General features: G+C 40.7%; 2 protein-coding genes across 3 annotated transcripts in view; one reads left to right on the top strand and one right to left on the bottom strand.

Moving 5' to 3' along the window:
• LOC106933536 (spermatid perinuclear RNA-binding protein-like) overlaps positions 1 to 18,621 on the bottom strand; it is a 41,899-nt gene extending 23,278 nt beyond the window's left edge. For both annotated transcript variants that reach the window (XM_088008603.1, XM_088008604.1), the window contains exons 1-4: positions 18,191 to 18,621; positions 3,628 to 3,759; positions 321 to 541; positions 25 to 190 (exon numbers count right to left, since the gene is read on the bottom strand). In XM_088008603.1, the coding sequence (XP_087864729.1) occupies positions 25 to 190; positions 321 to 541; positions 3,628 to 3,630 (390 nt within the window). In that variant the 5' untranslated portion in view covers positions 3,631 to 3,759; positions 18,191 to 18,621. The remainder of the gene's footprint in view (positions 1 to 24; positions 191 to 320; positions 542 to 3,627; positions 3,760 to 18,190) is intronic.
• A 3,352-nt stretch (positions 18,622 to 21,973) lies between these two features.
• On the top strand, positions 21,974 to 24,020 carry LOC106913586 (E3 ubiquitin-protein ligase TRIM35-like). The gene has a single exon (XM_088008602.1). The coding sequence runs from the start codon at positions 22,112 to 22,114 to the stop codon at positions 23,537 to 23,539; it is 1,428 nt and encodes a 475-aa protein (XP_087864728.1). The 5' UTR covers positions 21,974 to 22,111; the 3' UTR covers positions 23,540 to 24,020.
• The last annotated feature ends 979 nt before the right edge of the window (positions 24,021 to 24,999 follow it).

The following is a 24,999-nucleotide window of genomic DNA, read 5'->3' as shown; positions in this document are numbered from 1 at the left end:
GCGGGCGTGCTGACGGTTCCGTACCTGGATCTGCAGGGGCAGGTTGGCGCTGACGGTGTACAGCAGCAGCTTGGTAGGTTTGGGTCGGCACATCAGCACCAGCTCCAGCTCCAAGTCGCCTCTGATCAGCAGACCTTTGGCCAGCAGGCCGACCCGGGTCACCCCGCACAGAACCGGCGCTCCAGCTGGGCTGAGGCAGAGGAAGGGCGGCCGGCGCCCGATTACCTCACAGCGCCAACATCCCCTCTACAGCTGCACAGGGTCACCGTTTCTACGGTGAACCCACTGAGTGTGTAACACCGGCCCATAATCAGACTCACTCCGTCTCAGCGGCATCTTCCTCCTCCTCATCATCATCACAGCTGGCCGTCTTCCCTGGCGAGTCCTTCAGGCCGTCCATCCAGTCAGAGACCTTCTTCAGAGCTCCCTCTGTGGTGGACACCAGCGCCTGGACGGCCTCCAGCTGCTCCGGCGCCGGGTAGACGCCGGCGTGTTTGGCCATGACATGGCGGTCGTCGTTCGCAAACGACCGGAACGACCTCTGAGGGCGAGAAGAGAGAGAGAAAGCACAGCAGCTGGAGGTTACCATGGAGATCATTCATTTATCACTGGAGACACTTTGATACATATATAAACCAAATAAACAGCTTAAAACCAGAAAGACACAGTTCAGCGATGTGATCCATTGATGTTTTTCTAAATCCAATTAATCGATAATTGTTAGAATAATCAATACATTAAATCAATGACTACAGTAATTATTAGTTGCAGCTTCGCTGTAATCAAACCTTCATCGCCCGACCGCCCACATGTGTAAAACACCGAGGCAGACGAGTTAGACGGCTGTTTTAATTACAGCTGCTGCCTTTCTGAGGAAAACAAACGATCCAGTTTTATTGAGCTGAGCTGGTTCTGGTTCTGCACCTCTGATTAAAAACTGCAGACATAAATCCAGATCTGCAGCAGAGTTACAGCCACCATAGAAGAAGATGAGCTCTGCTGATGTGAATGATGAGGACGGCGGCCATATAAACGCTCATATGTTGATGTTTTTTAGTCGGTAAGTGAAGTGGCATTTTCCCTCCATGACGCTCATTTCCAGGAGTGTTTCCACTTCCAGCCCGGCTGGACGCCGCGCTGCAAAGGTCATCAGCACAGAACCAGCAGAACTTTGGGTTTTATGCTGCAGAGAGGAATTATCAGCAGCAGATCATCAAAGCAAAGCATCACACAGATGATTAGTCTCCACTTACAGCAGGAAGCTGTCCTAACAGATAAAAACCTGGACTCTTTAAAGATGCTCTTATAAAAATTATCTTTTCATATTTGTTAAAATTCTCTTTATGTTGTGAAAGTATAATCCATATAACCTGTGGGGAAAAAAATGAAGCTCCTCTGCCTTGTCCCATTAATAACTGCAGAAATACACTCAGCCAGAAACAGCCAAACTACGCATTGTAGAAAGAAAAAAATGTAGTAAACTTCTGACAAAAAAATCTAAAATTTTGAGATCTCAGAAAATTTCTAGAAAACAAGGAAATTTGACAAATAAAAAAAATTGCTAGGAAAAGAAAAATCAGAAAATTTTAAATTATTCTCAAATTATCTAGAAAGTTGAGTTTCAAAAGTTTAAAATTTTTGACGTTTGGTCATTTCTGAGTTTAATCCCAACATTTCAGAGTTTTTAAAGACAATTTAATTCTTTCATTATCTGTCTGTAATGATTGTAATAAGTCGATAAACTAATCAGAGCCAATCAGTCTTGGCACATTTAGCAGCGTGTACCCAAGTCTGACTGACAGCGCTAAGGCCCTCCCACTGGCTCTGATTGGCTGTTTTTGGTGCATTTCTATAACAGCAGCTCAAGGAGGAAGATGAGATCAGATTTTTTCTGTCTCATATTAAATTATCACAACATGATAGCAGTTTTAACAAATATGTAAAAAAAATTTTTTTATAAAATTTACAAACTGCAGCTTTAACTCTGGTGTCAGAAATAACAGAAACACCTGAAGCATCCTGAGCTGCAGCAGGTCTGAGCATCATGGCCCTGATTCAGCTTCAGCTGCTCAACTTTGACCTCTGTGACATCACTGAGCTGTCCTCTCTCTGCTGCAGAGCGAACCGGGATGTCGGGTTTTTTCTGCTGGAGCTCCTCCATCTACCGGCCATCAGGTCCAAGGTCGCCGCTCCGCCTCGCTCCATCTTCTCTTCCTGTTAAACTGCATCCCCCCCGCCCCCCTCAGCCTGTAAGCGCTCCTCATTACGGCGCATTATTTATGACGGCGCGTTAATAATTCATGGTGGTTCTGAGGGGAGTTGTGAGGTCGTTCATCACAGCCCAGCTAATCTCTGAGCTGCCAGGGGCGAAGGAGAGCGAGGGTCGTGTCGACAGCCATAACCCACAAAACTAAACATTAACGGCGCTTAGATGAAAGATTAAGACGTTAACATGGATTCTGGATCGGAGCCATTTGTTCCATCAAGGCCGCTACCTGCAGGATGGAGGAGTTAGACGACGCTCACTGACTTAATTAATTACATCCTCAGTTTGCCCGTAGCTGACATTTACTTTAACGTGACACTCAGAGCAGAGAAAACTGCTTTAACATTTGGTTTCCCTGTTAAAAACCTCCAGAGGAAGACAGACGACAGAACAGTTTTCAGTGAGAAGCAGAAAGACGTTATTGATGTTTTCAGGGTGAGATTTTTCCAGATGAAAGAACAAAACGCCCCCTAGCTGCAGGCAGGCTGAAGTTCAGGAAGATGACGGCTTTCTGCTAGCTTCACACTAGCTTCTTCTTGGCAGATAACTTGAATCTTTTTGATGCCCTGTTGACGATTTGCAACAAAACGTTTGATCTGCGATCAAATCAGAACCATCAATCCGCCTTCTGAGACACTTTTGGTCCTTTTTGGACTTGACAGAGTATCTTCCCCCAACACTCAGCTCCTTCAGACTAGCCAGCAGCAATTAGCAAACACCTGGTGGAACAGCTGAGCTCATTATAGGAGCTGTTGCTCAGAAAGACGCTGGTAAAAAAGTTCTTCAGGGGTTAGTAGAGGAGCCATGTTGGAATGACTTCCTGAAGGCGGAGCTTCAGAAAGAGCAGGAGATTCTTAAAGAGACGAGGGCCAATTTCAAGACCGTAAATGTCGATGTCACTTGACATATATTGGACTTAGTAGCTGCATCTCCACGAACCATACAATTGTGCAAATTAAAATTAAAAAAATTAATTTGCTCACTGGAAACACCAAAATGTCGAAAAGTTGTCGTTTTTCAACAAAATGTTTTTGCGCCAGATGAGGTGTTTTCCAGCTGTATTCAAATAGATGTGTTTAGTAAAACTACAATGGAAAAACATTTTTGGTTCATGATCAACAACCATTGATGTTACTACTATCAGAAATGAAGAAGACGACAGGAAGGAGGAGGAGCTTATTTTAATTTCATGTTTTATCTAATAAAAACACAGCAATGGTGAATTTAGCAGAATATAGACAAAGATTTCACACACATTTATAATGGAAACGCAGCTGGTGACCAGAAACCACTGGAGACTGGGACAAACTGGGATTTCTACCACTGGTTCACCTCAGCTACCAGTAAACACAGGGTCTCACCATGTCAGGGCAGTGTGGGGGGTCAAGGGTCAATGGGGCGGGGCCTAGGTGAGGACTAGGAGGACCAGCGTCCCGTCGCTCGGCCTCCTCATGCAGTCCAACGCCTCCCACTCCTCAGCCTCTCAGGACCCACTGTGGAGGAAAACACACCAAACATGGGCGTCAGAAACCGACAGGTCATGGGTCGTATCGGTTGCCACGGTGACGTAACTCTGATCTTTGGTTTTGGACCGTTTGGTGCAGATGATCCAGGATTTACAGCTCACTGTGAAGCTGCTCACTCATATTAAACCTCCAGCTTTCTGTTGTCTGTTTCCTGGATCAAACTGCAGAACCTCACAGATTCTGACAGAACCCGTCCAGCTGACGGGTTCTGTCAGCTGGTTCGTCTGCAGAGGTTCTGAGATTTCCTGTTGGCGTCTGAATGTTGGTGAGTGAAACCAGTTCATGTGGTTTGGACCTGAAACCTGAGATTTTTTTATGTCTGGTTTTAAAGTCAGCTGATGATTTTAAATCTCACCGTGTGAAGAAGGAAGACAGACCTTCTGTTTAATTTGATCCAGTTCACCCTCATTTAGACGGACCTGGTTGGCAGTTCTATTCAAATATGAAGCACAAAATAAAATAATCCAAAATGGATCAGATCAGAGTGTAAAGGAAAGATGAAGACTCGTGGTTTGTATCATGTTCAATTATTCATAATTAAATTAACTCTCAGAAAGGTTGGTACATTTATTAACAGAGAAATTATTCCCTGCCTTCTTCTCATTTTCTCAGATTTAACTCTCGTTTCAAACAGTTAAATATGTTGTGAAATTAATTATTAATTAATTTAATTAATTAATTAAATTAACAAATTACTTGAAATTAATTTGTTAAACACAGTGGAGGGTCTGTCATGCTGCGGGCTCGTCGTCTTTATCCCCAGGTTAACCTGGTTCCTCTCTGACGGAAACCAGCAGCTGAACAATGTAGAAGAACCAAGGCTGCAGTAAATCTCTATATTCATACTGCAAAGAGCCGTCTGCAATAATTATTGGATAATACATTCCAAGTGTTATAAAGTTGCATTTTCATGCTAATGTAATAAATGTAAAGGTCACAGAGTGATGGCAGCACCGGTGAGAAAGAGAGAAAAGAGGAAAGGCAGACATTCAGAATGATTTCATCTCTGTATTCACCAAACATTTTCTGCAGAAACAAACTAAGAGTTTCCAAACCAGTTACTGCTGGGAAAGATGCATCGATCTGTTGGATGTTTATTCAACTTCTGATCACGATGCTGCCAGACACATCCCACTGGGAGGAAACCAGTCTGGACTGGCAATGAACTGGGAGGCCCCAGAATGAGCTGGAGGATGCTGCTGGAGAGAGGGATGACTGGGATTCCTTCTGGATCTGTTGCCATGGCACCAAATCATTCATTCATTCATAGAGGAGAGAGGAGGGAGGGAGCGAGGGAAGGAGGACAGGAAAAAACAAGTAGGCAAGAAAAAAGAAAACTAGTCAGAAAAAGAAAGATGAAGCAAGAAAGAAAAAAATAACAGAAAAAAGAAAAAGCAACAATGAAAGAGAAAAAGAAAAAACACTCCAGGATTGGAAAAAACAAAAAAGCACAAAAAACAAAGGACAAAAGGTTAGAAGAAAAAGAATAAAAACAAGAAAGTGGGATGGATGGATGGATGGATGGATGGATGGATGGATGGATGGATGGATGGATGGATGGATGGATGGATGGATGCAGATTTTAAAACCTGCTGGATGCATTTATTACATCATTTACTGTTTGTTGTTTATCATGATAAATTTCTTGTCATGATTAGATTCTGATTTAATGTGAAGTCAATAAATTCCAACTAATGATGTTTTAAAGGTTTTCCAAAGGTTTGGTTGGTTTGACTCAGAGCAGAGAAAGAGAAACAGCAGCTGAGGTGGAACAAATGTTCTGGTCCCAATCAAACCAGTAAACTGGACAGTCAGCCTGAACGCAGGACGAAGAGCATCGTGGCAGGAAAACGTTTAGCTGCTGGCTCAGCTGTTACCTCTGCAAGCCTAAAAAACTGAGAACATGAAGCTAAAAGTTGATATAGCAACAGAAATACAGAATGTCTTATAATGCAGCAGAGCTCTGATGTTTTCATAACTACCATAAGTTCAGGCCAGACACTGAAGGTCGAGTGGATTTACTTTACCGCTGCCTGAGGTTTTATTGGACCTCATGTGAGCCGCTTTCCCTGCTAACCTTGCGTCTCCCTGAAGAGGCGGCGATTAAACCAGATAATCAGGAAAACAGCGATGACTTTCTGAGGACGCTGACAGCAGCGGCAGATGGTGAGCTCAGCGTGTGGCGAAAAGACAACGCTGATTAAAGAACAGAAAAAAATAACAGGACAGGAGGGAGAGAGCAGGTAGGAAAGAGGTTTTTATTTCCTCTGCATAAAAATAGTCTCTGATCATGGAGCCAACCTGCTTTAAAACCCAGGGAGGATGGAAACAGCTCCCAGAGACCCGGGTTTATTTGCATAAGCTTCACATGAAGGAACGTTGCAGCAGGACCTCAGAACGCCACCATACGAGAAAAGACCGAGAAATCATTTCATCTTATTCAACTAAACTATTATCATTAAGCTGAAGAGCAGCAATTAGACACTGAGGCCAAATTAGGTTCCCAGTTGTTGAGCTGTGGCGCTCGTTAGAAAACAAATCGCTGCTGTTGGTTTTTAATAAGAGAAGAACAGAACAACAACACAAACTTTACTTTATGAAGCAACTTTCACAGGTCAGAAACCAGAAAAGCTTGGAGACAAAAACACAGAAAATAAAACAAAAACACAAACTTTAGAAAGTTGCCTGACCTGTGAAGCAACTTTCACAGGTCAGGAACCAGAAAGGCTTGGAGACAAAAACAGGCACAAAAACACAGAAAATAAAACAAAAACAGGAAATTCAAAATATCCGACCATCTAAAACTAACTAAAAGTCAGTCAGACTCATTATGAGCCATCAGTGGAGATCAACATCGTTTTTATTCAAACACGTAAAAAGACTTAAAATAATCAAAACCAGACGCAGTGAAGCATGAATAATCTAATTTAATCCAGCTTCAGACAGCAGACGTTTAAGCTTAGAAACATCACTTACCTAAAAAAACAAAAAAACAAACAAATGGCTTCTGACTCAGTGACCCGACAGAATCCGAATCAGAACCAAGGATCCTGAGCTCTGGTTGGACAGCAGAGTCCAGAAGATATTTTTTTATTCCAGTTATTTCATTCTGTAGTAATGAAGGTTACAGTTTTATCAAGAACCGGGTGAATCGCATGTAATCTGAGCCACACACTCGCTGCACACACACACATGCTGCACACACACACACACACACACTGCACACACACACACTCTGCACACACACACACACACACACACACACTCTGCACACACACACTCTGCAGACAGATGAGATTTGTAAATATGCACATTTACAAGTTTACATGATTAAACTTGTAAATATGTCCAGTTCGTTCTGATGTGTGACAGATTGATATATAGTTGCTGATGCATTCCCCAGCCCTGCTTTAACCGAGGCAGAGAGACGTCCGTTACCAGCTGAGAATCTCTCACTCAGGAACTTAAAGTTTGTTAGAAATGAAAATAATGAGCTGCTTTCTAAATCTGCACAAACACCTGCAGGACCCTAAAGCTTTCTGAGACGGTGAGTAAAACATGAAGGTATTGGGACCTTAAAGACTCTGTTATCAGTGAATGATGCTTTCAGACAAACAGCTTCCCACAGCAGAACCAGAGTCAGAGTCACAGGTCAGACTAAATGGACAGGAGCGTCCAGCCGGTCCCCCTGCAGGTGTTCAGGCCCTGGATCCTCCTGCTGTCCTCAGCCTCCAGTTTTATTTTGGCTCGTGTTTATTAGGCCGGTTTTACTGCCGGAAACTTTCATGTGGAGGCTTTTATGTTCTCACAGCACTTCAAATAATTCCTCCTGTGAGCTTTCAGCAGCCGAGGTGGGAAGGTAAAAACTGTTCTGTCATACAAAGCATTCCTAACATTTGATCCGACAACAAAAGGCAGCAGCTCTCCGAGGCTGAACCAAAGGCTGGGGATGACACACTTCCTCACACCTGGGAGGAAAGTCAGGAAGCAGTTTGTACCTCTGCTTTTATTAGGCCTGTTTCTCCCAGCGCTGCAGCAGAGCAGCCATGATGCCAACGATGGATCAGGAGAAACCTAAATGTTGTTCTTCTAACAGCAGACAGTTTATCTGCATTCAGATAAATAAATTAGATTTTGAGCAGAGGAGGATTTGTGTCACTTCTGCACAGCGACAGCGTGGGCAGGTTGAACACACACACACACACACACACACACACACACACACACACACACACACACACACACACACACACCACTGATGGCTTGTTTGCTAATGATGTGGATTTTAATGATCAACATAACCTCTACATCCTGTTATCTGAGGGATGAGCAGCTGTAGGTGGCGACGCAGCAGATAATCAAGTTGCTCTCCTGCAGACGGAGACGGCGTCACCAGAAGGTGAAACTTCAGGACCAAAAGGTTCTGATGGCGACGAGAGAAAAATGAAAGAGTCCAACCTAAAGGGTCGGCTTGGTTTTAACATGGAAAACATCTCATCAGTGAAACAGCAGAAGCAGAATGTTTTCTTCAGTATTAAGGAATTATTGACTTCAAATAGGCTCCTACTTATTTGTGGTAAGTTACTTGTCAGTTATTTTTGTCTTGTTTAAAGTGCATCAAGAAGATATTTGCACTCAGAACTACAGACCAAAAATACTTGGTAAGTTTTTGTGTTTTCAGCTGCAGGTGTTGCTGTTATTTACAATGAACAGGAACCACTAAAGGAAAGACATCTTAGGCAATAAAATATCTTATCATTTAAAAAAGGAATTTAATTATTTGCATAATTTTGTGTATTTCTAACATTGCATAAAAATGGCTAAAAAGAAAAATCTGCAGAATGTGCCAATTTTTTGATGTGATTGATTAATCTATTGATTAATCGATAACTAAAGTGTTCTCCACTGCTCCTGATTATTTCCTCACCATATTTTCCCTCCACATGTCGTCGTCTGACACTGAGGAGGAACCAGAGGCCGGTCAGCTGCAGTCGCCTCCCTGCAGCTGTTCTCCACCTCTGGGACGATCTGTGTGGGCGCTGGTGGACCATGATGCATTTCAGAGCAGGGACAGTAACTCTGAACATCATGACTCGCTGCAGCAGAACATTTCACCGCCGACCGACTCTCTGACCTCCAGAGACGGACGAGTTCGGCAGCAATGGCAGCTGCAGGCGCTGCATCAGGAAGCCACCGTCGGCATGGCGACATGAACGCATCAGTCAGGCAGGCAGGCTGGGTCGGTGTTTAAGACAAACACCAATCAGCTCCCAGCATGCACTGGGGTCAGGCCCATGGAGGCGTTTTGGGACAAACAGAAGGTGGTAAAACTGAGTTTGAGTGGAAAATCCTACAATTAGTTTATCACCTTTAAGAAGCTGAAATCCTGGATCAGAGTGAGTTTCAATTATAAGTTAAACATTTCAATTCCTCAGACTTCATGGACACCCGATGGCACAAAAATACTTTTAAAGAACAAGCAGTGATATTTTTATATATCTTTTGGATTAAAGTCTGAAGATACGATGCTGGTGGTTCTGAACAGGTAAAGTTCAGCTGGAGAAACCTGAAGATCTCATTTTCATCTTTCTGCTTCAGAACCTCTCTGGGACTGAGCCGGCATTAATTAGATCCGTTTTCTCCTGCAGTGACGCGTATAAATGTGTCTATTGTGGAAAAACTCCATCAATATGTTGGAGTTAAAATGATGTGAAACTCAGAGGAATCCATCATTCTGTCCTTCTGTGACTCCAATGAAAAAATGGGTTGAATTCACTGATTATCTTCCAATTAATCAAACAGTTCATGAAAAACGGCGCCGAGTTCATCAGAAAGACGGCGGATGTTTAAAAAATAAATATATAGCTTTACTCTTTTCTGAGAGCATAAAAGTGTTTTCATGTAAAATTTTGTTTATTTCTGCAAATGAACAAAACTGATTCTAAGATCTCTGCACACTGTTGTAAATTATTAATTTATAGCCATTTAGTAAATTTCTGCTTCCTTAAATTTATTATTAAATGAGGAAATTTAAATCCTAAATGTAATAAATTGGAACCAGAAATGAATCGTTTCTGGGAAGGTAATTTTCTAATGGAATATTTTCTTTCCAGTTTTATTCTTTCAGAGGCTGAGCAGATAAAACTGTAGCAACTGAAAAACAGAATAAATCAAAACATTTATGCAAATCCTTCCTCATCTTAGAAGAAGTTGCATTTCTGCTGCTTCCGTCAGTTTGTGAAAAATGTCACGATATGAATTAATCAGCTTTGTTTTCAGGTTCTCATATTTCCTTCAGTTATTAAAACTCCAGGATGTTCTTATCAGGTTCAGAGTTTCAGTCTGAATGAGATTTATGTCTGTTAGCTCTCCGCTAATATAAACCCAACTTTCCAACAAACATCCAACAGAAACCAGCAGATACTCCTCATCCAGGTCTCTAACCCAGATTAACCTGCGTAATCCAGCAGCCGCACCGCAGGAAGTCTGCCCTTCAATAGATTTAGGAAGTACAGCTGTGTGACGCCATTATGGCGGGTGTGTGTGTGTGTGTGTGTGTGTGTGTGTGTGTGTGTGTGTGTGTGTGTGTGTGTGGTTATGAAACAGCAGCTTTAGAGTTATTTTCTCAGCAGGATTAGACCTTCAGTAATGCATTAATGGCTGCGCTTCGTGCAAACGGCCAGAAAACATTCAAATCGCTCGTCCCTGGGTGAAACTAAAGCAGGGTGGGTAAAACATGGGGAGGGACATGAAGTTAAGTCAAATGTACTGATGGATTTAGTTTGAAAGAGTTGCTGAAATTTAAATATTTAACCTCTTATTTTCAGTAACTCAGGTAAGGTTGGAGATTTAACAGGAACTTCCTGTTTTTGGGAAGAACTTCCTGATCCGCACAGGAATGTTCCAGAAACACCAGGTTACATTTACATTTCATTAATGCTGCTATTGTTTCTGTTCATGTGAATCCAAGCCAAAAATGCAACATAAAACCACAGGAAATGTTTGTTCACACCTGGAGAATCTGAGTCGATTAGCTGAGCCGACCAGCAGGACGAACTGCAAAAACCTCTTAACTTTACCAAAGTGTGTCGGTCTGGTTTCTGGTGCAAATATCATAGTACACTAGAAATAAGACAAAGCTAACTTCAAGTAACATTCCAGATATAAGAGCTTGTTTTAAGTCAATAATTCCTAAATACTGATGAAAAAGTTCCACTGGTAGATTATTTCACTTACAAAGTCGAACTTCTTTCACCTGAAGAATCTCCAGGATTAGAGGACTGATGTCTCAGCGAGATCTAGAGAAACTCATGTAATAATCTGCCTGTGGAACAAATAGATTTTCATTGATATTAAGGAATTATTTACGTTTCTGCAGTGCAGGTAAAAATACCTGATAGATGCAGAATCTCCATCACTGTCAGCATTAAACTGGCTGAATTTCCCGTTTCCTTCAGAAACAGTGAAATAAAAACAGGTTTCTGCTCCATCAGATTATGACTGTAACTTTACCATCATCACTACTCACACACACACACACACACACACACACACACACACACACACACACACACACACACACACACACACACACACACCTCAGAGTGTGTGTTTGAGTAAATCACCTCGTACTTCTTTTGGCCAATCAGAGCAAAGCGACACCTGAAGTGAGTTTCCAGCAGCGCCTGAAAGCAGCAGGTGAGTGTGTTCATGGTGCAGGTGTGTGTGTGTGTGTGTGTGTGTGGTAATGGAGACATCGTGAGGCAGCACACGGCTCAGAAGCGGCTCGGCAAACAGAAGGTGGAGAAACATTTAAACCCGTCCAGACAGAGTCTCTGCTCACCTGGGAGGATTCAGGACAGATGAAAACAGAGAAAATATTCAACAAACTGAGTCAACATTAATATTACTGAGCAGTTTTATGGAAAGCAGACAAACATCTGAAGCATCAACGCCCTGATGACACTTTATTGATTTGATTATTGATGTGGTGGGTGGGCATCGACTCTTTTGGGGGCAAAATGAATGTACGTAGCTGGAAATAGACACCAACATCGGTAGCCTACAAGGTGCTTGTTAAGCTTAAGGTTCTGTATTGATGTTAGCTAGTCATCTGTTAGCTAACATTACCTGCATCCAGCAGCTTTACTCAACTCAGTCGGTTAGTTTGGAGGGAAAAACTGTGAAAAGTTCTTTGCGTTTTGCTGGTTTGCTGCCGTGATTCTAACACAAACCTACGTAGCTCCGCCCAGCAGCAGCAGGTCTCCTTCACAGGTGGAAACCCAGCGCGAGCGTCGTAGCGCTCATGTTGCGTTTAAAGGCGGCTCGGAAAAACAGGTTACAACATGTTAACAACGGATTAAACAGTTTTAACTGCTGATAAAAGTGACAGAGGACACAGATATGGGAAGTGTGGAAGCCTCTACTGTATCAAACTGACATAGGAATAACAGAGAGTTGGCCATTCTAAGGTAAAAACCCAGCGCATACAGTGTTCATGTTTTGTTTTTTTTTTCATCCAGACGGCTTCCCACGCCCCCCCTGCAATGACACGGCGCCCCCCTCAGTTTGGGAACCTCTGCCTTATGGTAATGCGCACATCGAAGTTACGCCACATACTGCTTACTCAGCAGATTTCTTATAAATCCGTCATACCTGTGTGTTGTGTTTCTCAGACGTTTACGGTAAATTTAATTTAATTAAGCTGCTATGTTAATCAAACATTAATATTTATATTAATATGTTTGATTAACATATTGATTAACAATATTGGAAACAGTATCGTTACCCAACTGTAAACAAGACATTAGTCCCGTTTAGCGTCACTACAAATACTGTTTGACTACAAGTTTGGTCAGGATATTTTGTTCCGATAGCTAATCTACCTTTTTAATATTTTAATATTTCTTTAGAAAACTGCACAGAATATGTGTAAAACAGCACATGAATAACTGGATGCTGACCGAAGCTGTTGGGCAACAAGCAGAACAACGCCTCTTTCTGGACACCGCATGGAAATAACTAGATTTTTCTTATTTAAATTTTTTTATTTTCCGCAAACTTCCAAGAAATAAAACACACAAAATGAAACTTCTACAGGTATGATGGATTTATAAGAAACGTAACATCGATGTGCGCATTACCACGAGGTGTGACAGACAGAACACCGGCTGCTTCTGATGAGCAGCAGCGTAGTACCGGCTCCGGTCCAGCTGCCTTCAGCACTCAGCCCAGTTTACTACAGCCATTCATTTCCAGAACCAGAGCCAGGAGCGGGTCAGCTCCCTGGCAGCAGCAGCAGGTCAGCTGGACGCCTGCAGCAGCAGCAGCAACAGTAAAATTGTCCTAAAACAATCCCAACATGCTTCTTTTAGTCGGTCATTACTCTGTTCTGAGCTGTTTCAATTCTCTGCAGTTAAAGTTCAAAGTTACCGTCAACATGTTTACTCTCTGTTTTCCATTCATAATCCATCTAATAACATATTTCATCAAGGTTCCAGTTAATCAGAAGAAAAACAGAAAAATTGTATTTCTGCTTTTTAAACTCAATATTTCATCTGCTCTTCATGCAGCTCCTGCTGAGTCTGGGATTCCAACAATCAGAATCAAATCCTGAGATGGTAAAAATTCACACTCCAAGCCTGGCTCTGGTTCTGCTGGAGGATTCTTCCTGTTAAAGTGCAGTTTTTCCTCTCCACTATCGCTAAAGCTAATTTACTCCCAGCCTGATGGTTTCAGGATGTTGAGGCTGGAGTCATTAAACTCTATATTCTCTTTGCATTGAGATCCTGGTCCATTTGAAGCTGCTTCCTACAGAATCTTAAACCAAAAGCATGGTTTTAATAATTAAATGCAGCATTAATGTTGTCCTGCTGCTCATTAAAGACTCTTCCTCTCTGCAGTGACTGAACACCTGCTGGTTCTTCAGAGTCTGGATGTTTTTATGTCTCAGTGAAGGGAATCCTTCAGATCAACGTCTCCTGTAAGTCGCCCTCAGTGGAACCGGCTTCAGTCGCTGCCCTCCGGTTTAATCTACAGTCCCTGGTGGAAAAATGAGAAAAAAGCCTGATTGGACTCCACAGAACCCTGACCCAAACAATTATCACCATGGCGATAATTGCTTTGTGATGGCTGTGGGCAGATTAGTTCAGGAACGAGGCCAGGTGAGGGGAATAAGTGCTTCCAGGGGATCGTCTAATCAATCTCTTTCCGTTTTATACATGCAGCAGCGTGCCAGGACTGAGGGAGTCCCAAGAGACACAGACACACACACACACACACACACACACACACACACACACACACACACACACACACGCACACACGCACACTGCAGCTGAGAGTGAGTGTGTGTGTGTGACTCCAGTGAATCAGCTGTGGAGAGCAGCAGAGATTCAGCAGGATCTTTGTCTTCATGTGAGGAATCTTGTGGGTCATATGGACATAAAGTTTATCACGATATTTTCTGGTAATATTGTTATAACGATAAAGCGGTAAGAACCATTTATTTCTGCATTTTTAGGTAACTGTCTGGCTGTGCCTGCATGGCAGCTATTATAGCTCCTGAAAAACATTCCCATTATTAACTATGGGTGAACTGATCAGATATTAGTATCTGAATTGGTCCGATATTGTAAAAACATTCCAGATTGAGTAACAATAATAGTGTCCCTGATCCATAAGGGCAGATCTGCCCAGTATAATTCTATCCTTTATTATTTATTTTACATTATATTTAGGTTTCCTAACTGCATTGTCTGAGCCATCTGAAAGAAGATTGGTTGCAGATTATTTTTATGTATTTATTATTTATTCCACATTGAATAAATAAGCCAGTGTAGAGTAATTACTCCTAACTGCTCTGACTGAACTAATTAAAGTTGTTTTAACTGTCTGACCAGCTGCTGAAGCTGTTGGCGTGTTTCAGTTTACTGTACTGGTCCAGAGGTAGCAAATTGTAATTTAGTACATTTTCCTTTAAGTATTTAAAAAAGAAACATTTTAAGTTAATTCAGCTGTTTTTCTGTATCAGATCAGCATCAAGCGATACTGATCCTTAGATATCGTATCGGAAGTGAAAACAGTGGATTGGTGCATCCCTGATTCTCCATGTTTCTTTTAGGTCACCAGTCACAGATTTGTGTCACTAAACTGCACACAGTTCTGCATTTAATCATATTTTCAAAAGTGTTGATATTTATTGATGCTCTCAAAAAACTAATCGATTATTTCAATAATTGATTATTCATAGTAATCCAATAAATCATTTCCAGCCATAAACATTTCATTTCATCGAATCCAGAGAACGGTGATGAGGCTGAAGGCTTTAATGCTGCTGAATGGGTTTAATATTCAGGTTCTGCCTGATGCCGGACCTGAACCGGTCAAAAGGTTCTGAGTCAGGGAGCGTTCGGGTCTCCCTGTGGAAGGATTTCCTGTTGGACTACCGGATCAGGATCAGGATATCATGTCCACACCTAGTCCTCACTTAGCAGAGCGCTGCTGTGTCCTCTTCAACACCTGAAGCTGTGGCTCGACCCGAGGCGACCCGGTCCGATACCGGGCTCTGGTTACAGCTTCTACTAACAGAGGAGTCCTACGCTCCCTAAACGCACCGGCTCTGGGCTGAAACCCAGAGGATAATTCTGATTGGCCACCAGATGGTTCAGCAGGATAACATCCTCCACTGAACACCTGAGGAGACAGGAAGCTGACGAATCAATTTAATCCTCGTTAAGATGAAGCTGTCAGAACATCAGAGCCGGCCGAGCCATCATCATCATCATCATCATCAGTAATATCTCTTTAACAAGCTTATTATCGGTATAGATTGAAAAAGTTAATCCTACTAGAGATGCAACTAACAATTATGTTAGTTACTGATTAATCTATCAATTATTCTGATGATTAATTCACTAACCGAATAAAAAAAAAAAAAACAGGTACAATCTGTAGATTCTTCATTTAACCATTCAAACCTGTTTATACAATATTACAATTAAAAGTTCTGGGGAGACCAGATTAACAGACAGTTGTTTTTATCTTATATGTGATATTTATATATATTTTTTATATTTTTAGCTTAATTCCTGCTATGAATGTCCTGTTCTTTCAGCAAATGATCTTTTTTGAATCTGTATGCTCTAGCTAATTATTAACTGATTGCTAAATTATTCGATGATGACTTCAATAAACGATCCATCCTGATTAGCTAAAAGATGACTAACATCGGTCGATACCAATGCTGATGCAGATTTATTGTTCATCCCTACTAAAAATCCAGGCTAGTTTTTCCTGTATGACCTGACATCCATCCATCCATCCATTTTCTAACACCTTTGTCCCTCAGTGGGATCAGGAGGGTAGCTGGTTCCCATCTCCAGCTAACGTTCCGGCCGAGAGGCGAGAGGCGAGGCCAGAGCTTAAAGTATTTCCTATTCCAGGACAAGAAATTTAGCTGCTAAATTTTGGATTTTTGGTCCACAGAGAAAACGCACCTGAACCAGTTTATTCCATGTAATTAGTTTTTATTGGGTTTAATTCTGTGACGGCTCTTAATTGTTGTTTTAACTTCATTTAGTTTCAGCTCATTTTCCCTCCAGCTGCTGCAGAGACGTGACCGTCAGAAACATGTCAGTCATTTCCCAGGAGAGTCGGCCGTTCACAGGAGCCGCCACGGCCACCAAACCGCTGTTCCAACAGCCAACAGGGGTTCAGGTTATCATCAGACTCACCACAATTCACTTTAAAGAAAGCTTTTAGAAGTCTTCTGTTTTCCTATGATAATTTGTGCAATTTTAAGTCAGATCAAATTAAATTCTCCAGTCGTGCAACTAATTAATCTCCAAATGTCAAAAACAAAATCTGCTTCATCTTTCAAACTAAAAGCAGCTGAAGTGCAGTGGAATCTCCCCAGTGGCTGTTTTGTATTCAATCGGATTAAACGTTCAACTGTGATGCAACAATAAGGATTTCACTTTATTTAACCGTTTCCTGCTCTGTTACCTGTTACCAACAGATTCACTGCTACAATCAAGTAAACAGAAACATCTTCCACTACTTATCATTAGAGCCACCTCATGTCAGCATCACTGAATAAATGTAAACTTAGGCCTGTCACAATAACAAACTTTGCTGGGCAATAAATTACTCCAGAAGTTATTGCAATAAAGATAATACTGTTACTCTGAGACAATTTTCAAGTAATATAATGATTATAATGATAATGGCATATTAATACAAGAACATATCCTCAAAAATCAATAAACTTTAATTCTAATTAACAGGCAACACTAGAACTGGAAGACATTTTAAATTTTAAACATTTTAAAAATAGATACTTCTGTCTCTGTAAATAAAATTGTCCTATAAAAATTATCTAGTTGAGACCAAAGCACATGGTCGGGACTTTAACTCATTAATTTAAAAAAAATACATAGATTTTAACGCATTTTTCCTTTTACATAAAGGTTCCAGTCGGAACCTTTGTATTCACATGTTTCTGGTATGCCTTTAAACATGATGCACAAGCGTCATTCAAGCAAAAGCGATGTACTTAATTTCTGCTTCAAAAATTGATGTGATGAGACGCTGGAAAAAAGTATTGCTGTTAAAAGGAGTTAACCAATCAGCGAAGCTATTCAAGCTAATCTGATGGTTGAATAACAGATTTAAAACAATACATTAGTTTTTGAGTTTATATGTCTATATATTCAATAATTTTGCGACAAAATGAGTATTTAAACTGAAAATGTGGTTTATTTTGGAGATTATTATGTAGGTCATCCTGCTACCCAGAATGCCCTGCAGGGTTTATAGCTCCAGTCTGGATGCCAGAATGAGCTGGAGGTGTTTCTGAGGAGAGGGATGTCTGGGGTTCCCTCCCGGATCAGATAAGGATGAATGCATTACCAAAAGCCAACGTAAACATTAAGTTATTACAGTAAAGATCGCATATCCACCTCATCCATTTAAAACCAGCAGCCAGGGCGCTAAAACAATCAATCAATCAGGAATCAATCAGGGAGCAGGTGAGCCTCCAAACAGGTGCAGCAATTTCTCCTGACCACAGCTACAGCAATAATATTCAGAAACTAGTTTAACTTTATTTACAAGACACCAACAAGCCTCTGTTCAACCAGCTGTTCTGACCAAAGGGATAAAACCTGAGCTGCAGGAAACCTACGGGACGGTTCCGTGTTTTCCACACGGTTAACGGCCAAACTCCCCGTTAAAGCCGCTCATTTCAACAACAGTCACACTTTAACAGAGTCGGTAATTCAACAGGAAAGCAGAGCCAACAGAAGGCTGAAGTTACCCGAGCAGCGCGGGGCAGAAACAGCAGCAACCCCCTCCCTCAGTTCATCCCGAAAGCAGCCCCCCAGAAGCGGACACTTACCTCCAGCGAGTGTCCGCTGACCACCGCGAGGTGAACCGATGAGAGGAGGGGGGCTCAGCCGGTCACAGCGCCTCCACAAACAGTTTGTTTCTGTCGGCTGCTCGGTGTCCGGTGACAGGAACTAAGTTTGTATCCGAGTAACGGCTCCCGAGGCGGAGGGTGAGCGGGAACAGCAGCGACGGAGTCCGGGCAACCTGCTCTCTGAGCTCCGAGCGGTGCAGGGGGTAGCGGAGGCAACGGGTTGCGCATGCGCACTGCGACAGCTACTGCAATATAACAAAGATCGCCTCATGAAAAGATGAGTCACTCAGTATTAAGCGTTAGGAACATATTTTTTATCAGATTTTTACGCCTTAAAAGGTAGTTTTTTTCCCCCACAAAACTACCATATGTTCCTGTGAAATATGGTAGGAAAAAGTTAAATAAACATATCAAAACATTTGCTTCATGTGTACCTCAAAAACTTTTTTATATATCGAATTTTGAAGAAAAATGCTTCTCCTGGCCATATGGAAAAATTGTTTCACAGGATGACAAAAATGTTAAAACAGTAGGATGTATGAAGGAGATGTGGTTCGTTTCCATTACATCTATGAAATTATATATGTTTAGTTTGCCAGAGATTTATGCAAACATTAAAGAACAGTGAGATTATAAAACCAACATGCCTCCTGATACTGAAGCAGGACTCTTCAATGATCATTCTCAACCCAATCCTGTTAGATTTTGTAGTCATGAAGAAAACATTTCAGGGACATGAAGTAAATACCACCTCTGGTCCAGGTGACTATGCTGTTTGTTAACAATGTTTACATTTACATGCTAATAATCATATGAAATCTTAAAGCAGTCTCTATACGTAATAGATACCACAAAAACTTTATTTCCCTTTAAAATATTTCTAAAAGCTCGTGTCATTGTAAATAACAAGAATTACTACAAGTGACAATATCTGCCAGTCTGGGTCATCAGAGTTAGCTGTTTAATTTTTAGTACAAGTGAATTCAGGAGCCTCAAGCAAGTTCAACTGGAACAGCCAAACTCTCTTCCTGCTGCTATGCTGCCAAATGACCTTTTCAGCTACTTTTCTTTCTCCTAAATTCACAAAATGACTAAAATGGTACAACTGTGATTGTTTTTCCATGTGTATATTGGTAATATTTTACATTTATGTTTGTTTTTCAAAAGAAAGGATATCAAAAGTAGGAATTTCTAGATTTCAGTGTAATGTGATTTTCTCATCTTGGACCAAAGAGCTGCAGGGAAACAGGAGCTTTTTGCTAAACTTTTTAACATTAAACTACAACAAACACACTTTGAAATTCTAACTTTAGCCAAACTACATCAGGAATAATTGGATTCAAGATAAAAGTTTGATGACCATCTAAACGTTTGAATCAAATTCATCTGTAGCCTTCAATGTGAACGCAGCAACATCATTATTAGACTGAAATCTGCGGCAGAATAACTGGAGATGATCCAGAGACTGGTCATCTCAGAAAGACTGGTTTCAGATTCACTGTTTTACTGTAAAAACACACAACAAAGTTGGTTATAACTGTTTTATATCCAGAGACGGGGCAACAATCTTTAGCTGCATAAACTGAAACTCATTCTGCATACCTCATGTTTTCAACTCATGAGGAAAGAAACATGTTTTAGGCTTCAGGTGTGAATAATCCTGCATTACATGCATCTCATGCACAGTTTGTAAAGCTTTGGAAAAATAAAACTAAATTTTTATCCTTTCTAAGCTTTGATTTGCTTCTGCTTGCAGAAGCAGAACCTTCAGGTTTCATCACTGGCAGGTTTTTATTTAGAAACTGAAGCAGTCTGAAGTTTCTTTAGTAAAGGTTGAAATTAGCAGCAGTAACAGTATGCTGTGACCTCTTTCACATGATCTGAGGTGTGAACTTTGTTTTGAATGTTTTCTCTGATTCAGGATCTCATCCTGTTGTGTGAAGCTCATTTAAATACAACAGAGAGGCAGTGAGATCTGTGTGAAGATTCACAGCTGAGGTGTGAAGATTGTTGAAGTTTTATTTCTCCCACTAATATGAGCCTCTTTAAACTCAAACTTATGATATGAAATGTGGGGCTTTTCTATGGTTTGGTTTATAATCATCCTTTGGCAGCACAGAGCCTCATGCGAAGCCACTTCAATCTCCTGCAGAGCAGCAGAAAACAGATTTTTGAAAATAGAAATTATTTCTTCAACTCATTTGTGTAAAGAAATGCTCTCTATGTCCACAAAAATAGTTGGATTTAAGATGAAAATGGTTGTTTCTCTGACCTTGAAGGCCATCCAAAGCAAAATAATTTCCTTCTTAACAAACAGGCAGCGTAATTTCATAATGAACCAGAGATGCTACCTTGTCACTGTAGCCACTTGGACTGCAGCCACAGTAGAGTTGTCAAATTATGCATACAGTTGTGCATAATTATATTTATTTTGATTAATGGAAACACACCAATTAAAAAGACACACTTCAAAAGATGTAGAATTAGATCCGGTCTTTCTAATTTTAGGTCTATATCCAAAAAAATCTTTGTTTACTAAAAGCGAACAACTGTTGATAGACATGTGTCTATTAGAAGCTAAGAGACTGATAGCACTATTCTGGAAAAGAACAACAAGTCCAAGTATCAAACAATGGATCGAACACATGCTGAAGACTTTACCTCTGGAACGCATAACGTATCTCCAAAAAGGGAAAAGCGAATTATTTGAAACCATTTGGAGACCATTCCTGAATTTTGTTGAAAGGGTGGACTTGTCTCAAGAAGAACTCAGCTAAAGTCAAGACTTATGTTGGACCACAGTGTTAAACAAAGGAGCCTCAACAGTGGACTATTATCTCCGGTATGCTTAAAAGACTTATGCAAATGTGTACCTATGAGGGCGTTTTGTTGGTCTTAACGGTATTGGTTGTATGTTTTATGGCAGACATATTTGTAAAAAACACAATAATAATAATTAAAAAACATTGATGGAAAAAAAAAGACACACTTGTTTTTTGACATAATTTTGCATTGGGATGAGTTGGGGTTTTTTTTGTCGGTATCAAAGTTGATTTATTTCTCAAAACTTCAATGGAAATACTTTTTTTTGCATCAGAAGAGATACATGATCAACAACCGGATGTTACTATTGGCACAAACTATGAAGTTTCTTATTAAATGAAACACTCTAATTGTGAACAAGTGTTTTTTTGTCATTAGCAGAATGTTGACAAAGTTTTGTTCACGTTTGTAAAGGAAATGCAACTAAGGCTAAAAATCATCCTCCTACCACTTCCTCTTGTCTTCTTCATGGTTTTCTCGCCAGTAGTAACATCCGGTTGTTGATCATGTGACTTGTATTCATAGGTGCTGGAACAGGGGAGGGATCAGGGGGCTGTTTCCCCCTGATCCACTTTAGTCTGATATGGAGTTTACATGTTTTCTCCTTGTGGATGCAGAGCTGCTCTCTGGGTACTCCTCCTCCTTAACCGACTTCCTGTAACAAGCAGGAGGCAAAAATCACATTTATGACAAAAAGGATTCATTAGAAAACCTGATGGCTTTAATCTCCGTATTTATTGTTTCTACTGTTTCAGCAAATTATTTGTGTTCCTTTTCGAGGTTTAGATTAAAAACAATTTGATTATTAAAATGTAAGGCAGCTCCTTTCTAACTGACAAGGAAATTAAACTGCAGTAAAAGAAGCACAGAGTTCACCTGAAGTGTTACACAACAACCTGTCTGACTGGAAACGTCACTGAGAGGAAAACAAAATTATTTTAACTGAGCTGAACGGAGCTGAGACGCCATTACAGGCTGGAGATCTGAGCTGAAACACGAATGTTTACTGGAATCTAAAGAGAAATCTGCAGAAACTTTGACTTGGTGAGTTCTGGTTCTGGAGGATTTCAGTCCAAAATGGCTGAAAACACTGCTCTTCTGGAACGTTACCTGAGCTGCCATGTTTGTTCAGAGACGTTCAGAGATCCTGTGTCTCTGAGCTGCAACCACAGCTTCTGTTCAAGCTGCCTGCAGAAATTCTGGGAACAAACTGGAAACAAGAACTGTCCCATCTGCAAAAGGAAATCTTCTAAGGATGATCCAAATGTTAACTTCACTCTGAAGGAACTGGCTGATTCTTTCACTGGAAGACAGAAACCTGGATCATCAGAGACAGAAACAGGAGCAAAGCAGCTGATGGTCTGCAGTAAACACCAAGAAGTCCCTAAACTGTTCTGTGAAGACGAGCAGAGAGCTGTGTGTCCTGTCTGTGAGTTTTCTCTCCACCAGAGTCACAAAGTGGTTCCTGTTGAACAAGCAGTCAGAGATCTGAAGGAGCAGCTGGAATCTGACTTAAAGTCTCTGCAGGACAAGAGGAAGAAACACAAACAAGTGGAGAAAACATACAATGATGTGATTCAACACTCCAAGAAGCAGCTGCTGTCCACAGAGAGACAGATCAGAGCAGAGTTCAACAAGCTCCACCAGTTCCTGAGAGAGGAAGAGGAGTCCAGACTGGCAGCTCTGAGGGAGGAAGAGGAGCAGAAGAGGAAGACTATCATGGGAGAGATGAAGAGGATTGAGGAGCAGATCTCCTCTCTGTCAGACAGCATCTCTGCTGTGGAAGAAGAGCTGCAGAAAGACAACGTGTCGTTCCTCAGCAGTTATAAAGCCACTCAGAGCAGAGCCAGAGGTCAGAGGTCACTGCCAGATCCACAGCTGGTCTCAGGAGCTCTGATAGATGTGGCCAAACACCTGGGCAACCTGTCCTTCAGAGTCTGGGAGAAGATGAAGGACCAGGTGAAGTTCAGCCCCGTCATTCTGGACCCAAACACAGCAAACAATTGGCTCTCTCTGTCTGATGATCTGACCAGGGTGACATGTGGAGAGACATGGCAGCAACTTCCTGATAATCCAGAGAGAACCATTAAATACGGCGATGTTTTTGGCTCTGAGGGTTTCAGCTCAGGGAAATACAGCTGGGAGGTGGAGGTGGGAGATCATTCATTCTGGAATATTGGTTTGGTTAAAGAGTCTGTTGACAGAAAGGGAGAGATATATGCTTCACCAAAATATGGAATCTGGTGTTTACGGAATCGTGATGGAGAATACACTAATGGTTCTGGTGGTCAGACTCTGACAGTGAATAAGAGTCTCCAGAGGATCAGAGTCCATCTGGACTATGACAGAGGGGAGGTTTCCTTCTACGACTCTGAAGAAAAGAGTCACATCTACACTCACAGAGACACTTTCACTGAGAAACTCTTCCCTTATTTCTGTGTTGGAAAATCTGCTGATGCCAAAACATCTGAGATCAAAATCTGTCAAACTGATATTTCTGTTTAAAGTTCAAAGCTTTGTGTTTTTATTATCTGAATTATTGTTACACTTTTAGTTCAGAGTTTCTATCTGCAGTCTGAACAATATTCTTAAGAAATTATTAATTATCATCTTTGATTATTGAAGATTCTTGAATGTTTTTGAAAATCAGAATCTAAATGTGTTACTAAAAAACTACATTCAAAATTAAAACATCATTTAATAAATCTGCTGTTAATTTTGCAAAATTTGTATAAAATCTTGAATTTTTGAATGTTTTAATCTCAGTTTTTAATATAGCAGAAAAAACTAAAAGAAAAAAGAAACAAAAAAATAAGGGGAAAAGAGGGGGAAGAGAACAAAAAAAGGAAAAACAGGCTAAAAGGAAAATTAAGAAATAAGGGCAAACAAGAAAAGAAAAACATGGAAAAGAGAAAACAAACCAAAAAGGGAAAAACAGATAAACAAGGGGGAAAAAGAGGAATTCGACAATAAAAGGAAAAATAAACGCTGTGTTGAGACTCTTTTTTCTAATTTCTTTCCTCTTTTTCATCTGTTTTTCTAACGACCTGAAACAAAACGCTGGTAACGATTTAAAGGCCTCAGCAGCTGAAACAGCTTTAATGAACAACTTAATAACTTCTGTTGTTTAAATGAACATGAAAAACTCTTCATACATCCAGATTCATCAGACAGTTTCTAACAGACCATCAGGGGGCGCTGTGGAGGTGCAGGGGCCGAGCACAGCCCACTGAGGCCTTAGTCCTGGTGCCGGAGGTCGCCGGTTCGATACCCGGCCTGGCGACATTTGCCACGTCTTCTCTTTCTCTCATTCGCCTATTTCTTCTCAAGCTACTTTCAAATAAAGGCCACTAGAGCCAACAAAAGAACAACTGAACATTAAAACAGGAGGCAAAGAAAATTTGCTGGATTTTCTTTTAGAAATTGAAGTTTCTGGTCCAAAATGCTCAAAAATTTAATTTAAAATATGGTTAAATTATAAGCTTTTGCTGCTTCTTTTGAGTCACATCACATTATACTGACCGTATGTATTTTGAATAATTCTTTGATATTTGTTTCATTTAAGGAAAAACAGGCAACTAAGTCAACCTCATTCTGGTCATTTAAGTTACAGAATTTTATTTACAAATCTGTTTTTGTTTAAATATAAACTGATGGAAATTGTTGCCATGTGGAGCCTTATAGAATTATTTTAAATACATTTATTTACACTATTTTTCTTCCTGTCAGTCAAATAATTTAAACAAAACCTCTAAACTGTTTGAAAATAAAAAATGGGATTCTGAATCAAATCATGATTCTAAATATTGGAATCGAATCAAAAGACATTGAAATATTTGGATTTCTAAAATTGAACCTGATTTCTGCTGCTTCAGTTTAAAAGTTTTGTAAAAAATATTCACATCCTTGAACTTTCTGATAACCACACAGACATGTTTGATCTTTGACATCCATGTTCTTATTAA

Source organism: Poecilia mexicana, unplaced genomic scaffold (genome assembly GCF_051168715.1).
Source record: "Poecilia mexicana isolate PSO_F unplaced genomic scaffold, ASM5116871v1 scaffold_9, whole genome shotgun sequence".
Taxonomy (NCBI): Eukaryota; Metazoa; Chordata; class Actinopteri; order Cyprinodontiformes; family Poeciliidae; genus Poecilia; species Poecilia mexicana.
Note: the sequence above shows the minus strand (reverse complement) of the source record. Positions and strands in the feature narration are given on the sequence as shown.